At 36.2% G+C, this 17,628-nt stretch overlaps 1 protein-coding gene across 1 annotated transcript in view; it reads right to left on the bottom strand.

Annotated features, from left to right (window-relative positions):
* LOC150087017 (lysine-specific demethylase 4A-like) overlaps positions 1-17,628 on the bottom strand; it is a 694,533-nt gene that overhangs the window by 519,123 nt on the left and 157,782 nt on the right. The window contains exon 7 of the mRNA XM_090372906.1: positions 9,999-10,136. Within this exon, the coding sequence (XP_090229032.1) occupies positions 9,999-10,136 (138 nt within the window). The remainder of the gene's footprint in view (positions 1-9,998; positions 10,137-17,628) is intronic.

Genomic DNA, 17,628 nt, shown 5'->3' on the forward strand with positions numbered 1-17,628 from the left:
AGAAAATACTGTTCAAGGTTTAGACCTAAATGGATGTCAGATGAATTAATGAGGCTTGTGGCAGAGAAGAAAAATGTATGGGATGCATATATTTTATCAGGCAACACAGAAGCATATGGCACACATAAAATATGTCTGTAATCAAGTGACAAAGGAGGTTAGGCAGGTGAAGGGAGATTACGAGAAATCTTTGGCAAAGGATGTAAAGAAAAATAGCAGAGTTCTTTACTTATGTGAAATCTAGAAAGAAAGGGATGAAACAGATTGGACCACTTAATATAGATGGGTTGACTATGAATGATCATGCTCAGGTAGCTGATAAATTAAATCATGTTACAGATATATTCACACAAATTCACACAATCAAACTGCAGATATATTCACACATTTGCTGGCTCTATTGAGGCAGTGTTAGGTTGGTCAGAAAACAGATAGCTTGGGGAGATGCACAGACTAATACATTAACTAGAGCCACAGGCAGAGGTGAAAGTGATTTGTGCACTGCTTCTACTGGCAAGCAAGGTATCAGGCATTTCAAGGCCTGCAGTCTAAGTTTTGTTGGTTTGTTTGGGTCATCACGGAACAAGTAAATACAGGTAGTTCTTGACTTTAGGAGTTAATTCGTCCCTAGCGTGTGCTCGCAAAGCGGGAATTTATTTCCCATAGACATAAGGTTAAAAATAGGGGTTACATTCTCAACAATGAAATTAGTTAGCTATTTAGTTTATGTTTAAACAATGATTGATTTATCAAAAGAAATGAAAATGTAGCCTGTAAAATCAAGCAAATTATAATACAAAGGGTACTAGGAAAGTTTTGCAATATGACGGAACAATGAATCACAGGAAGCTGCTTGTTGCTGCATGTTGAGACATGTTCATACGTGCATAGTAGCCGCCGCGCCAAGTCGATGGGCTCAGTTATTCATTAGTAGTGAGAGTGTAAAGTGCTTGCGATGGCATCGTGGTCACGAAATGAGATAAGGACAGTTTTGCGGTATAATTTCGTGCGTGGTTTAACCATAGACCAGTGCTTAGAAGAAATGACTCTTGCACTAGATGATGATTGTCCACATCGTACAATGATATTCAGGTGGTATAGAGAATTCCAAAGGGGAAATTTCACTCTGGAGGATTCTGAGAGGCCGGGAAGGCCACGAACGTCAGTTACGGAGGAAAACGTTACTGCTGTGAGGAAAATGCTTGACGAAAACAGGCGAGTGACCTACCAACAGATAGAGGATATTTTGGGCCTAAATGCACCAGCAATTCGTTCGATTCTGCAAGATCATTTGCACGTGAAGAAACTTTGTTCTCTCTGGGTGCCGCACCAACTGACTGAAGAGCAGATGACACGACGTGTGACTTGGTGGCGGGAGATGTTAAAAAAGTTTGATAAGGGACAATCTCGGTATGTGAACAACATCGTGACAGGTGACGAGACTTGGCTGTACTATTACGATCTGCCGACCAAGGCTCAAAACAAAGTTTGGGTCTTTGATGATGACGACACACCCGTAATTGTCAGAAAATCCCGATCTGTAAAGAAGAAAATGATAGCTGTATTTTTCAAATCGAGTGGAATTGTGGAACGTGTCGTTTTGGACACGCAGAAGACAGTCACAGCTAAGTGGTATACTGAACAATGCCTGCCTAAAGTCATTGGATCTATGAAGAACCTGCGGCCAAAGTAAAGAATGGACACCTGGTACCTCCATCACGATAATGCTCCAGTTCACCGCGCCAAAGCCTGCACCGAATATTTGACCACGACAGGACTGAAACTTCTCGAGCACCCTCCCTACAGTCCAGACCTTGCTCCCTGCGACTTTGCACTGTTCCCGCATGTGAAAATGAAGCTAAAAGGGAGGCGGTTTTCCAGTGATGAGGACCTTCTACGGGCTTGGGACAACGAGTGTGCTTTACTCCCTAGTGAAACTTTGCAGAACTGGTTTAAAGATTGGTTTCGGAGGATGGAGAGGTGTATTGAATGTAGAGGAAATTACTTTGAAAAAATTAAATAAACAAAGCTGTATTGCAAAACTTTCCTAGTACCCTTTGTAATAGAGAAATTATTTACGACTTACAAATGTTAAAGAATGTTTATTCTTCATCATCGACTAAATGCACACTCGTTGAGGACTCATTATTGGTTCGGCACCCGTTGGTTTGTTGCACAAGGCGTCTTCTTCAGAAATGTTTCAAGAGACGTTTGTTTCCAAGATAATCTTCTCTTTTAATTATAAATTTCACGATTGCATGCATAAGCTTTTAACGGCACACACAAATTAGAACTAACATGATTCACATGGAGTAACAAGTTTACGAAGCTTAAAAAAAAAAAAAGAAATTAAGAGAAGAGAAGATTCTGAAAATTTGTTTTTTATACGATTGAAGATTTCAGCAAAGGGGAAACAGATTTCACCATAATAATGTAAAAAAAACCACACAATTCCAGCTATCAGTATTTTTGCAAATGCAAGAAGATAGAGTTTACTACCTGTTTATAATTGCTTGAACAGAAAAGCCCAATAAACCGGAAAGTGCAGATTGTTATTATTGTTTTATAGTCGTGACCTCCAGAAATGTGCTTTAGAAAAATATCACAAAGGCGTTTAAAATTGATTCTTATAATGGAACATATGATAACAATGAAAGTGTAGTGCATTTTGATGATTTGAATTGGTAACTAATACAATTTACAAACCACGCTAACAACCTTTTATATGGCCTTAAGGTCATGCTTGTGACCTTAAAAATGAAATTTTAGAGAGATAAATAGCTTAGTTATATAGCGAAAATTTCAACTTCTGAGATCTTGAAACGAATTACCAAAAAACAATGTGTTCTTGGGTTCACATTATGATAGTGTCTCTGGAACTGATTAATATTGTAAAGCGATGTATGCTGTATTGTATAGCTACGCACGTGGTTTGTAATGCGGTATTTATGAATGTTTAACATTCATTTTTGCAATTAATGTTCATATTTTCGATTTTGTTGGTTTGTTTGGCTTGGGAAAGAAACTAGTAAACACGGGAACTCGTAAAGTGAGAACTGCCTGTACATGGTATGTGTTAGCACCTGCTCTTATTCTTAGGATAATTAAGGGTAAGAGCAGGTGCATGTGTACTTAAAAAAAATTTTCTTGTTTATACTCTGGCATGACCACCAGGTCAGTGGAGTTTACAATAAATCAATCAATACAAATGTTAATCATATTTAGTAGTCACAGGCTTGAACCCCGGTCCACTTAAAGAGCATGTGCTACTGCACTTGCGCTCTTGCCTACTTGTATGTACACCAATGCTAGGATCATAATGAATAAATCTGATGAATTTGAAGTACCACTAATAATCTCCAGTCCATAGAGATCTCCCCTGAATCCAAAAATGCTTTGTTCATTATGGCTAAAGGTTTCATTACCTCCTTTGCATCTTCCTTAATTTAACTGGATAGATAGGTGCCGGGGTTGGTCACTTTTTTTTTTTTTTTTTTTTTTTTAATGTTCAGTTTCAACAATTTCTTTTCCACTTTGTTCTCACTTATTACAAAATCATTTAGCTCCCTGCTGAAGTCTGATAAAACTCTGGCATTCCCTTTCCTAAGTAATTCCTCATGTGTGAATATAGATGCAAAACACCTATTCAGTTTGTCAACAACCTGGGCAGTAATCATCAACAGTTAACACTCACCATCAAGTGGACCAATATGACTCAACCTTTCCATCGTCAATATAAGTAAAGAAGTCTTTGCTGCTTTTCTTTGCCAGAGACATCTCATAGTCGGCATTAGTGTGACTAACGTTTTTTGTGACTTGATTACAGACTAGTTTATACCTACCATACGCTTCTGTATCACATGAAAAGTTATATGCATCCCATACAAATTTCTTCTTTGTCACAAGATAACTTTGTTCACATGACATCCATTTAGGTCTAAGACTTGAACAATATTTCTTAGTTGGTTTGAAAAGCCTAGTAGCTATAGAATTACTTCACTGAATGCTTCCCATTTAGAATTTGCTGATGATAACATCATCAGTTGGTCCCACTGCATAGAATTTAAAACTCATCTGAGACTACTGTAGTCTCCCTTAGGAAAGCAAAAGCCCTTCCCTTTCCCCTCTCCCTTGACAGTAGTTATGTCTTTAAGTAAATCTTACATCAGTACACTGCCAACCATTGGGTCTTTAACTTACAGATTCCTAATCTTCTTCCAGTCACTTAGCTCCCTAAGCAGCCATTATAGCCACCAATAATTTCCTCCAACAGCACTGATGTTGTGCTCTACAAGCGGCATTGCAAACTGCCATGCCCAGAAAGAAGGGCACTGATCCCACCCTTCCATCTAGTTGTAAGTCTTCCTCTGCTCCTCTTTCCTTCAGTTTTTCCTTCCATTATATTCGTCAACAGAAAGTTCTCCCTCTTTGCCATGCGTCCAAAAAATTTGAGCTTTCTTCTGCTGATGCTGGTTGTACTGACCAGTTCAACACGAGGAAATTTAAAGAAACTTTCTTCATAAAAACGTACGGAGCCTCAGCAATCAACAGAAAACGGAGTTCAAATCAACCCACAATATTTCAACCCTTTTAATAAGAAAATCAAAGAAGAAATGAAAAACAAAGAAAAACAAATAGTCCAGATATCCGGAGGAGCAGCCCACACACACACAATCCCCTCCAGACCCCCAGAATCAGCTTGCACACCAGGCCTGATTTTCAGAATATGAGAGCAAAGGTCACCACTACACAAGAACCACCGGATCCAGGATAGAAAACTTGGCAACATTCCATTGGCTAATGGTCTTAATTCTTCACCTATAAATTAAATGCTGGCAGCACCCCTTGCCTGTACGCCCTTCAGGTTTCTAGTTTCTGGTAGCATCGGCAAGGTGTGACAGCAGGTAATCTTTATGTATTTAGTTTTACTTAATTCAACATCTGTTTTCTATTGTAATGGTAATCCAAAATTAATACTTTAGACGTATTATCCACAATTAATTAACTTACTGGAGTTGTATATATGTAATTGCAATATTAATATTGGTAATTGTTATTGTAATATTCAAATTTGTAACACTTTATATTTCTCTGTCCTTCCGTTATATTCTTCATGGTCTGATGATGGGTACTGAAACATAATCTGCCTGAAACATAACCTTAACTTTTAGAGTGATTTAGGTGATTAGCTTAATAAACTATATTATTAATTCTATGTGGTATATGAGTGGTATTAATTTCAGTAATAATCTTAATGGGAAACAACCACGTAACGTCCTTCCCTAACTGTACTACAATATGATTTCTTTAAGATACATTACAGTTCATAATTTAAAAAACCATGTGAACAAATTAAGCAACTGCTCATTATATAATTTGCAAAGCAATTTCAAGATAAATATTTAATTAATGAAATTTTTTTTTATTTTCCATCTGACTTTTGAGTTACTTGTATCTTTGTTATTCTTATTTCTAAATAATCATACAGTACAAATTAAACATTTTGTCAATTCATTTAATGAATGACCACATCTCAAAAGAGATTACTCTTCTTTGCTGATGATACAAATGCTTTCCAGTTACAATTTACATGCATCAATGTTGCAAGCTGATTATTACAGTGAAGAAAATTATACTCCTATTCAAGAGAAACAATTATCTGGAAAACTCTAACAAATTAAGTTGCTATTTGAACACAATGCTGAAGGTGTTTTGAGTTTCCCCCCTATTATATACATTAATAATTGCACATTCCTTTTCAACTTCATAATCCAACATATGAACAACACAAATCAGTTTAGCTGTAAAGGAAAAGCATTTGTTCTTGCCTAAAATACTGAGAAGCATAACTAGATATATATATACAATAAAATCCACTACATCTGCAGGTAGAGATAAAACTAAATCTTCAACAGCAGCAGCTAATAGTCTCATATTAATTTCATATATTTCTGTCCCTTTCATATTATTCATTTCAAGCAACAGAAAAAAATCTTCAATTTTAAAATGTCTTGGGTGGGGGAGAGAAACTTTATTCCTTATTTTTTTTAGCTTCTGATAACTGTTGCAACGATATGTGATAATTTGCTCCAGATAACTGATGGTAGCATCCAAATCGTTTTTCTAACAATCAGTTGAAATTTATCCAACAGAACAGACTGTGGTTTAAAGCAGTTAAATATATAAATGATCAATCATAAAATGCAAGGCATGTATGTGAAAAGAACTGAAATGTCTGCAAACTAAGACCAATATTATATATTTTGCCATGAGATAAATCTTTCACTTTTTTAACCACTTATACATATCCACAAAGAACAACAGTTGTTCTTGTTTTCTATCATTCAGTGGACTGGAATCTGGATCTTTAGTTCTCATGCTTCTAAAAGGAATCTTTACAATTTTAGACCAATGCCAAATAAATGCTGTGAATTCAGCAGTATTTTCCCACCCACTTAAATTAAGATGCTTCGGCCCAAGTTTCTTAAGTACAAGAAATTATCTCTCTATACATTAAAAACGTTTTCCTCCTAATGATATTTATTCCAGACAATGGGAAAAGAGAGCAAGGCAATTACATCACTACAAATGCAATTAATTAATGACAACTGCCTACATAACGTTCACCACACCTCATGCACATGTCACACTATCTAATTGGCATCAAACGTTCCATTGTAAAATTTTTTGTACATTAATGAATATTGTATATTTGTAAATATTTCAGTTAAATATTTTAGTCCTTCTCTTTCAGATGCAACAATATTCCTCATGTGCACTTAGTTTCATGGTGTCTTATCAATGATATACAGGAATTTTTCTAGCAGGGATAAGGAGGTGATTATCTTAATGTACCGTTATTTTGAAATTCAACTTGATAAAATTAATAGCAAAGCTTAACTGATGGTACTCATCTCAAATAACCTGCTTAGTTGTATGGTGTTTAAAGTGAAAGTTGTGGAAATTCAATTAAATTGCATAAAAATAAAATTGTTAAATTATAAATATAATAAAGACTATTAAAAGTGTAATTAAAAATTTTTGCCCAAAGGAGGAAGACATGCACTGCTCCATCCCCTGGTTGTCTTATATAAAATTTGTTAAAAACTGTGAAAAATAGTTTTTAACAAATTTTATACATGACAACCAGGGGATGGAGCAGTACAGCATGTCTTCTTCCTTTGGGCAAAAATTTTTAATTACACTTTTAATAGTCTCTATTCTATTTATATTTTAACAATTTTATTTTTATGCAATTTAATTGAATTTCCACAACTTTCGCCTTAAACACCATACAACTAAGTGGGTTATTTGAGGTGAGTACCGTCAGTTAATCTTTACTATTAATTTTATCAAGTTGAATTCCTCATGCATTATGCAACCCAAAGCAAAAGGCCTTTTTCAAAGTGACCTAGGTAAATAAGGTATATGGTATAAATAATAAGGTAAATAATTACACAGTGATATTTATTTGACTTGAGAATCCCGCACACTACAAATGCACACGTAAATAGTTACATAGGTCATTTCCTGATTAGATATCGATCATAGTGACAGTGTTTTTTGCCAGGTGGCACTGGTGGTCTCCCCCAACACCGCATTTTTACTCTGTGTAGAATACAACATGCTGCATAAGGCCAGAGTGTGTTAGTGTGGGTTTTGTTGTTCCTCTGGCCACTTAGCCAGCATGGGAGCTTATGGAGATTCACTAACACTCCATTTCCATCACCACCCGAGGGAGGTGGGCCAGAACACATTATGAGAGAATAAGGCTGTGGTGGGGAGAACCCTGGGATAGCCCAAAAAAAAAAAAAAAAAAAAAAAGGCTGAACTCTGGTACAGGGTACACTGATGAAAGTGAAGAAAGACTGCGGTGATTGACGTATGAAGGCACTTCCCACTCAGTGCTGTGATTGTACTCACTCTGTTGTTTTGTTTTGTTATTTGGTTTTTAGGAGCATTAGCAACTAAGGCCATGTTGCTCCGGGATATGCAATGGTCATTCCCTGACCTTTCCACATCCTCTGTATTTGGTGGTGACAGGCTCGAACCCCGGTCTAATCAAGAAGCGTGTACTACGCACTGCTGCTCCTTCCCACCTGGCTACGGAGGCGCCATCAAGGAGGGGGAGTACTTAGATTAGGTAGAGTGTTTACTTCGCCCCATCCCGCTGTTTTTTAATCGGAAAATGAGTTCGCAATCTAAAAAACAGCAGCAAGGGGGGGGGGGGGAACACCCTAGGCATATCAACCTAGGAGGACAGCGGGCGGAATCACAACTTGTCAATCACTGTTTTGCTGGAGTTTATTTAATTCATCTGGGGTTTACCATTTTTTTTTTTATTTGAAAGGAGATAATGGGGAGATAGGAAGAGGGTAGGATAAAAGGGGTAGAGACCAAAGGGGGCTGTAGTTGAGGCACCCGCTGATTTGAAAAGAGGAGACACCTTGGTACAGGATGCCCATCCTGGTCCAGAGGGTGGGAGTTGAAAGTGGGTGGTGGGGTGAACCACCAGGAACCACCTACCATTCCTTCATCGCATCCCAACCATTTCACATCTTCTAAAGAATCTAATCCATGATGTGGTGGTAGGGAAAATTGGATGAACAGTCTTGTTTATGCTTTGATGGGAATTCAGTTACACTCATATCACAAAAATAACAATAATCATCATGGTCTTTTGGCTTCCTCCATATCGTGGGTATGGTAAATGGCACTGACTTTTTACATTTATTCACCCAGTCATGTAATCCATTCAAACACAAAAGGTACAAATAACATGGTGTCCACACCTTATTCTGGTTAGGTAGCTGGTAGCCAGAGTATAACTAGTAAATTTTTCAAATATCCATCATGAATTAGTTAGGAAAGAAATGCATGCGTATCAGAATTTGTTTGGGGTGATTTTTACACTTTTGAGGCATGAAAATGAGTATGTTTCGGTAATTAACTTGACCTTACTTAATACAATTTATAACCTTTATTTATACTTAAAACCAATTATAACAAATAATTAAATTATGAAATAAGTATTTAGATACAAAATCGAACAATTTTATAAATATGAATATATAAATAATAATTATATTCATGTAGGTTGGGTGAATAGGTATGTGAGTAGTATAATCATATTGTACATCTCATTGTGTTCATATATATCTCATTATGTTCATGTGATTACAAAAACTAGATATGCTTGAGGAAAATCAAAAACATATTGAAAACAACAATCGGCATCCAAAGATCCACCTGGTCCACAACTTTGTTTTTTCAATGAAAAATACTTGTTGATCCATGTAATTAACTGACCAAAAAATGTATTTAAAAAAAAAAAAAAATGTTGCATGCATGGAATCACTTTCTCACTTTTCTAATAAACAAACTTGCCAACAAAAAGGAATGTCAACAAGTCAATTCTTTTGATTTTTTTACTGAAACAAAATGTACACTACAGTTTACCACATAACAGTACACAGTTAATTTTAATCACTATTGGTGTGGCATTATAAATAATAGTAACATTAACCTGCTTGTTAATGTTACAGAAGTAACATTAACCTGACAAAAGACATTTCTTGAAATGTGCAAATAAAGAGATCTAACCTTAAAAATTAAATTACCTGTTAGAGTGACATGAATTATGTGATTTCAGTATTCCACAAATATCATTTTTATTTTGGACTGACATCGCAATTTGTGCATTCTGTATCTAACAACGCCTGCTCACAAATTTTTTTCACACCGTTTGCATTATGCATTTTCAGTGCAATTGCTCAAAAATAATTACACAAGTGAACACGTCTACACAAAGTCTAACAGTACATGATTTAATTTTTAAAATTAATCATCAAAATTTAATTGCCTGCTGATGCAAAGGGAGCCTACTGGTCTAACATTTTTTGGGCATGCCTCCAAAGTATTATCAACAGAAAATTCGCATTATTAGCAAGGAAAACTCCCCCAAAATTTAAATACCTACAGATTACAAAACTACTCACTTGTGATGCTCGTTTCCCATATTCAATCCATCGAGGTGTGGCAAAGTTTGTTGATTCAGCACAATTAAAGCCATGATTAAATCCAGCATGATAGCCATATGGGAAGGTGATCATGAACTCTCCAGGCTCTTGAGTGATCTAATAAATACAAAATGAATAAGATGTCTTTTAACGAGTATGTATCACATATACAAAAAGAAGCACACATGCTCACAAAACTGCCATCTCAAAAACATCTAAACACAACTGCTTAATGCACGGATCTACCTTTGGTATTAATGATAGCTGTGCTCCTCCTAATGATGTATGAAATAATTCTGTCCAGTAACCAATAATAATAAAAAAAATGACATCTGATCGTCATCAACTACACAACTGCAAAAGAATATACTGACTGTGCTCTGATTTTGCACATAATTTCAAAAAAATCCAAGCACTGACTGGGCCATTCCCATTTCTGCATTGTTATTCTCCTCAACCATGACAACTACAAGCCTGTTTCTGCAACTCAATTGCTCTGAGTTGCAGAAACAGGTAGAAATATGATCAATTTTCGCTGAATTTCTACAGTAATACACAATTGTATTAAGATTAACGAAGAACATGACTGTACGTGTTACAAACATTAAAAACTGGCCATACAACCATGAGAATGCCACCATAATCTCCAAACTTTATTTTGGTTGAAATACCCCCATAAGTAGTGCTTTCTCTGACTCCAAAAACCTATACCTATCTGTCCTGAATATACTCTACCTTACTCTACTCCATAAGTCTTAACAAAACCTTGATATCATTTATACAATGCACCATTCCAAATAACTTGTTGGTATTCCTCTTGTTATATTTATTAACAGACAACCAAACAAAGTACAATGAACTCCACTATGAGTCTATAATTATATCTGTAGAAGTAGGTATTCATAGGCTAGTTTGCATGTTCAGTGGAAGGAAAATCCCAGAATACCTCATAGGAAGAACCAATACCTAACACTGGCAAATTTCAGCCTAGTCACTGAGCCTAAGTCATTAAATATTTCTTCCAGCTGATGATGAAATTTGAACCTGGGCATTTCCAAACAAATGCCAAAACCACGATGTTATCATAAGAGATTTCTGAGTTGCAATTCTAAAGCATAAACCATGAGCAATTGCATATCAATAGTAATGTGACTTACAGCCACTGGCACGTTGGCACCTGAACCACCATCTTCAAGCCTCAGGTCCCATTCCATAAATGTTCATTTCTTGACTGCTGTATCACTACACCCTTTCATCTTATCACAACATCGACTACAGTCAACTTTGAAAGGGTTAAATGAAATAATGAGCATGCAATGCAGAGACAGATGATTAAATGGTATATTATTCCACCACTTTTACTGTTTTTTATATATATATATTCTCCCCCAAACTCAACACTGCAATCACACTGGCTGTGACTAATTAATATTAGTTGACAAAAATGATATAAGGAAGCAAAGAAAAAAATAACTAAAGCTAAATGTACCTAACATATACATGCTGTTACACTTATTTATTTTAATCCTTTTTGAAACATTAAATACTTCGATCAGGGCATGCGAAACTTGAATCTCTTCCTGTAAAAATAATACTTTATGTCCCTAACTAATTTCGAGCAATATTCAAGATGTGATTTAATCATAACTTTAAAACCTGAAGAGTTTCATAACACATCTCAATCAGGCTTGGGACAAAATGGAAAATTTTACAATACGGAAAAGTTGTTAATAAAGTATTTTATTTAAGAATCAAGTAGAGACATGAACTCATTGATACATCTGACAAGCCAGAATGCCATTCTGGTGTGTACCATTCCAACCAGGGCTTACAATACTGGGATCCCGGTCATTTTTTTCCGGTATTGATACAAAAAATACCGGTTTTTTGGTACTAATTAAAAATATAATTGTTTATAATTTAATCACATAAAGATTATAAAATCATCTCTATGTGATTATGACTTTATCTCTACTAGCAAATGTTCAATAAATCATCGATAGGACATCATGCAACATTGCAACCTGTCCACAATTCTCGGACAACTTCAGGTCTGACCGTATCGTAACTCCCAAGTCCCTTTCCTCCGCTACTGACTTTAGTTCAACTCCAACCAAGTGTATAAGTTATTTTGGGGTTGCTGTTCCCCAAAAAATTTGAAGATCAACGTACATATTTTATTTAAAAATACAGAAATTAGATTTTTAATACAGTATTCTTTCAAACATTAGCTAACCTAAATTTTTTCTGTTTATCTTTTCTGTTAGACATCAAGTGATTTTGATTGCTTCAAGAATGACACTGACTGTGCCTTCTTCAGCAATGTTGAGTCAAAGTTTTGTTCATAAAATGGCCCAGCTGTTTAGAATTGATGTCAAAAGCATTTCCAAATCTTCACCTGAAAAGAAACGAACTTCTTTGGTTTTCCCTGGAAGCAGTAAGAATATTCTTTCACACTGAGCACAGCTATGAGGAACTGTTAAAATGCTAATCATGAATTAGAATAATTTGTTTAAAGCTTCCTTTTATGCTTAGTTGTTCCACAACTTAGTTGTTCCACAACTAAGGACCACTGTACATCAATTCCTTCTTTCATAATAGTGGCTGGCAAGCTTAAACACTGAAACTCACAAAACTGATACTGTAAAACATCTTTTTTTTTTTTTTTTTCATTAATGAGGACAGGAAACAGTGAAAAATCGTCCACAAAAAATTTCAAATTTGAAAAGGATGCATTACTAAGTGATGACATTTGTGCTGCTTTGGAACATCATTTTTCAATAGGATCTAGTACACCACTTAGTCACTTAAAAAGAGAAAATATGTCCTCATCAAACAAAAGAACAGAATCTTCTTTTGTTTTAGATACTCCATGACCTTCAACAAAAATTTCCAAAATGAAAGTGGAAGATATAAAAACCACTGGTATAATAAATTTGTGCATTCTTCAACATAACTAGGAGTAATGACCTGTGTATGAGGTACATTGGATTGAAGAGCTATATTTGGATTTTCAAACAAAATGTTTGAAAATCTAAACACATCTTTTCAAGGCAGAAGACAGCAACAATGAACACTTTCTGCACAAGCAGGTTAACCTCTTTGATACTGTCACACATGGAAAACTACAGTACAAATTGGAACAGTATGACATTAAGAGCAAAATGTCATAGGTGGAAGATGACTTTCATCAACCAGTGAAATACCACTACTTTGCTTATTGGAGGCTTGAAGTGGTGAAACCCATGTTTAGCCTCTAGAGCAAAGTTTCCGGCTTCCCTCTCCCCCCATACTTCTCCTTAAACCCATGCATGGTACTAAGTACTATAGGTTTTGATACCTTTCGTGTTTGGGGTTTTCATTAAAAAAAAAAAAAAAAAAAATTGCTGCTATGGATTTGATTTTGATTTTTGTGGCGCAAAAACATGCGCCATGGAGCTGCTATGGATAAAGGGATAGTTGAGTGAGAGAAGACGAAGAGTGGTAATCAATGGACACTCCTCTTCGTGGACTAATGTTATTATTAGTAGTCTCCCGGGGTTCAGTGTTGGGCCCATTGTTGTTTTCTGCATTTATCAATGATATTGATGAAGGTATATCAGACTTAATGCCCACATTTGCAGATGATATGAAGGTTGGTAAGGTTGTTAATGACAGTATGCTACTGCAACATGATCTAGAAGAGTTGAGCAAATGGGCCGAGGGGTAACAATTGAAGTTTAACATTGACAAATGCAAAGTATTGTATATGGGTAGCAGTAACCCCAGAGTAATGTACCAACTGTGTGGTACTACACTCAGGGTGGTGGAGAATGAAAAAGACCTGGGGATAATTGTGCAGTCAGATATGAAGTTTTCCAAGCAGTGCAGATGGGCTGCAAGAGTAGATCATGGGGTCTTGTGAATGATACAGGAATTTTGCTAGCAGGGATAATGAGGTGATTATCCCCATGTATAAGGCAATGGTCAGGCCACACCTTGAGTACTGCATACAGGTCTGGAGGCCTCATTTTAGGAAAGATGTAGAGCTGCTGGAACGAGTACAAAGAAGGGCAACGAGATTGGTGAATGGAACAAAGGATTGCTCTTACCAAGAAAGACCAAGTTCAACAAACTGCAGCATCTGGAGACTAGGCACCTGAAAGGTGATCTGGTTGAGGTGTATAAGGCCTTGAATGGTTTGAGAAAGCTCAATGCTGACAGGATTTTTCCTTTTGCACATATTACACATCTGAGGGCCATAAATTCAAATTGAGGAAAGACAGTTATAGAATGGATGTGCAGAAATTTGCCTTTAGCCAGCAGGTAGTGGATTGTTGGAACAAATTTAAATCTGTCCTTGTGGAAGTTGACAGCTTAAATAAATTCAAGGCAGAACCAGACAAACTTTTTTTTTTTTTTGGCTGATGTATCTTTCTTGTATCATATGCCTCTACTAATGCTAATAACATGCTTAGCCTGTTTAGGGTTGCTTTTACCAAAAGTTTATTTTTTCTTGAGTTCATCAATATGTTTTCCTTCAAAAGTTCAGGTTCACAAACTGGATTTGAAAATGAGTCCATGCCACTCGCTAGTGATCATTTGTTGTACTTTTCAATTCGGTAACTCTAAAATATGCTCAAACAGCTTTTCTCACCAATTCTAACTGCTTCTTTAAATAGATTTGTTTGCAGCAGTTTGAAGACAGCCAATGTGCAGACCTTGGGCTGTTTTCAAAATCATTAGTGGCATTGAATCAGTTAAAATTGTTTAAATCTATATTGCCTTTCCTTTTAGCTCTAATTTCCACCAAATATTCAACCAATTTCACAGGAAGTATGTGAATCCCTTTTCACAAACAAATTAATAACATGACAAGGCTGGCCTATTACCACCAAGCACTCAATCTCCTCTTTTAATATCATTACAACTAGAGGTTTTAGGCTTACCATGACAGGTGCATTTTCACCAACTAGTGCCAGACAGTTTTTAAACAAATACAACATGCTTTCAGATTGTTCAGATATCCTCTGTCATACTCTGCAGTCACCAACCAATGCTTTGCTGGCACAGAAAGCAATTTGATTTTTTTTTTTTTTTTTTTTGTTTGTTTAATGGAAAGTAACTACAATGGTGACAGCTTAGAGAATCACCTTAATTACTATCATCTGTAACAATCGAAAATGGCCCATTTTTCACTGCCATCATTAACTCTTCCTTCCTTATCTATTTAATTTCATTAACAATGCATGTTGTTTTATCCCAGCCACATTGAAATGCCATTTCACTATCAATGAAACATGTTTTTGAACAACACCCTGCACAATGAGCACAACCCTCAAGGAAAAGATTATGTTCTATAACAAAAGATACATATAAACTTTCAGCACAAATGAAATGCATTACAGCCAAAGTAGCTTACGCGCCATCAAACCCCCATAACAACAACAAATGAAATCTTTGCCATAAAATGCTAAATCTGGGGGGGGGGGGGAATCCAAGGGTGAAGGTGGAGTTTGTCAGGGAAATAAGCATTCCTCACTGAAGCATGCGAGGAATGCACAGAGGCAGAGGTGGCTTAACCATGCAGCTAATGAAGTGCAAGTTTCAGGGTGCCCTTCACTTGCACGGGCCCCGTTCAAGGCCCTAGTAGTGTGTTCACATGGTCATATGTTTTTTTGTAAATTTTTCAGAAGTAAGATATTTTCACCGCAATCAGTTAACATCTGTGTCTTCTATTCACTTCGACTTCCCCTCTTTGGTTACGTTCAACAGTCCACATCCTCTCCATTTTAATTATTTATTATTTTTGTTTTTCTGAATTATCAATCTTGTACTTAACTCAACCCAATTATTTTTTATTTTAATTTTTTTTGATGAAAACGACAAACGCAAGAGGTAACAGAACCTACAGTACTTAGTACCGTGCATGGGTTGAGAAGATGAGAGAAGATATTTGTTGACAGAAAGAGTTGAACTTCTGTAGATTGTAATTTTCAGGAAATACGTATGAAGGAAGGTTGTTCCAGAAAACAGAAGTTTAATAAATAAATGAGGAAGAAAAAATGTTGGTTCTGTGAGTTTGAAGTTGGATAGTAAAAGGATGTTGGCTGTTGGGACACGTGTCCAGACTGCCTTGAAGAGAGGAGGCATTAGAGAAGACAATTCAGAAGAACAGTGCCCATGGATACTGAACATTTTCAGTATCTACAGAAAAGGCATGCAGCAGAAACAGAATGTCTACGAGACAGAGAGTGGAGAGACACTGGTAGACGCTATTCATTAATCTAACTGCCCTCTTTTGAGTGGAATCTAGAAGACTGAGAGAGGTTTTGAGGGTATTGAGCTAGATGTGGGAACAATATTCCATGGTAGGAATTTGCAGATTTGCAATTTGTACAAACTAAACAGAGCTGTCTGGAAGAAAAGTAATGCCAAGAGCAAAAGAGAAAACCAAGTTTTTTAGATATAGAGGAAGCAATATTTGTAATGTGCTTATGCCAAGAGAGATTAGAAGTCAGGGTAATCCCCAATAGAGATATATGATCTTGTCTAAAAATCAGAGTGTCACTGAAGATAACCGTACGAGCAGAAGAATACTTTTTACGAGAGATAAGACAGGACTGAGTTTTATAAAGATTGAAATCAACTAAGTTATCTTTGCCCCACTTGAAAATTACCTGGAGGTCATCATTTAAGGAATTGGTAGTAGATATCTGAGAAGTAGCTGTTTGTACAGAGCAATGTTTCTGAAACTGGAATGCAATGTGCTATCATCAGCAAAACTATGGATAAGATTTCTGGTCAAAGAAGGTCATTAACACAAGAGGAAAAGATTGGAAGAAAGAACCAAAATATTGGGGAATACCAGCATTAATGGAGAAGTTACAAGACAGAGAGCCATCTAACATCACTTGCAGTGAGCAGTCAGAGAAAAAACTGGATACCCAATTACAAAAAACAGTTGGAAAACCATAAGATGGAACCTTATTTAGAAGACATTTATGCCAAATGCAATCAAAATCCTTCAAAATGTCAAGAGCAACTGCTTGAATTTCACCAAACTTTTCCATGGAATTTGTCCATAGATGAGTAACGTAAGACAAAATATAATCAGTGGATGACACTGATGGAATCCATACTGGCAATCATTAATCAGATGGATAGTTTTCCTTTTGTATTTTTGTAGTAATTATTTACAAACATGGGTATTTCTTGATCTAGTGGTATTTTTTGTAGTTGTTTCATTAAATTTTCTCTGTTTACAGAGTCAAATGCCTGCGTGAAAGCTCAAATGATGGCAGGGCATGGAAATGCTCTGTTTTCGAACGGAGAGTTTAAGAGTTGGCGCAAAGGAAAAACACCTTTGGAATAAGAAAGTGAAAAAAAGGAGACACAGAACAGAAGTTCAGGAGCACAGGTTTTGGGAACTAGTGAAAAAATACCATCAGGACCTGGAGCTTTCTTAGCATCAAGATTCATAAAAATCCTTCTGACATCCTTTTGATGAAAGACCCCAGGAGGCATTGACCAAATTTACCAAGATCATTAATACACAAGTTGGAAGAAATATAGGACGCTAGCAGGTCAGCTTTATCCTTGACTGAATTGGCAATAGAACCAGCTGGTT

The sequence above is a fragment of the Mastigoproctus giganteus genome, chromosome 4, assembly GCF_048544385.1.
Source record: "Mastigoproctus giganteus isolate SK-2022 chromosome 4, ASM4854438v1, whole genome shotgun sequence".
In the NCBI taxonomy this organism is placed as follows: domain Eukaryota; kingdom Metazoa; phylum Arthropoda; class Arachnida; order Uropygi; family Thelyphonidae; genus Mastigoproctus; species Mastigoproctus giganteus.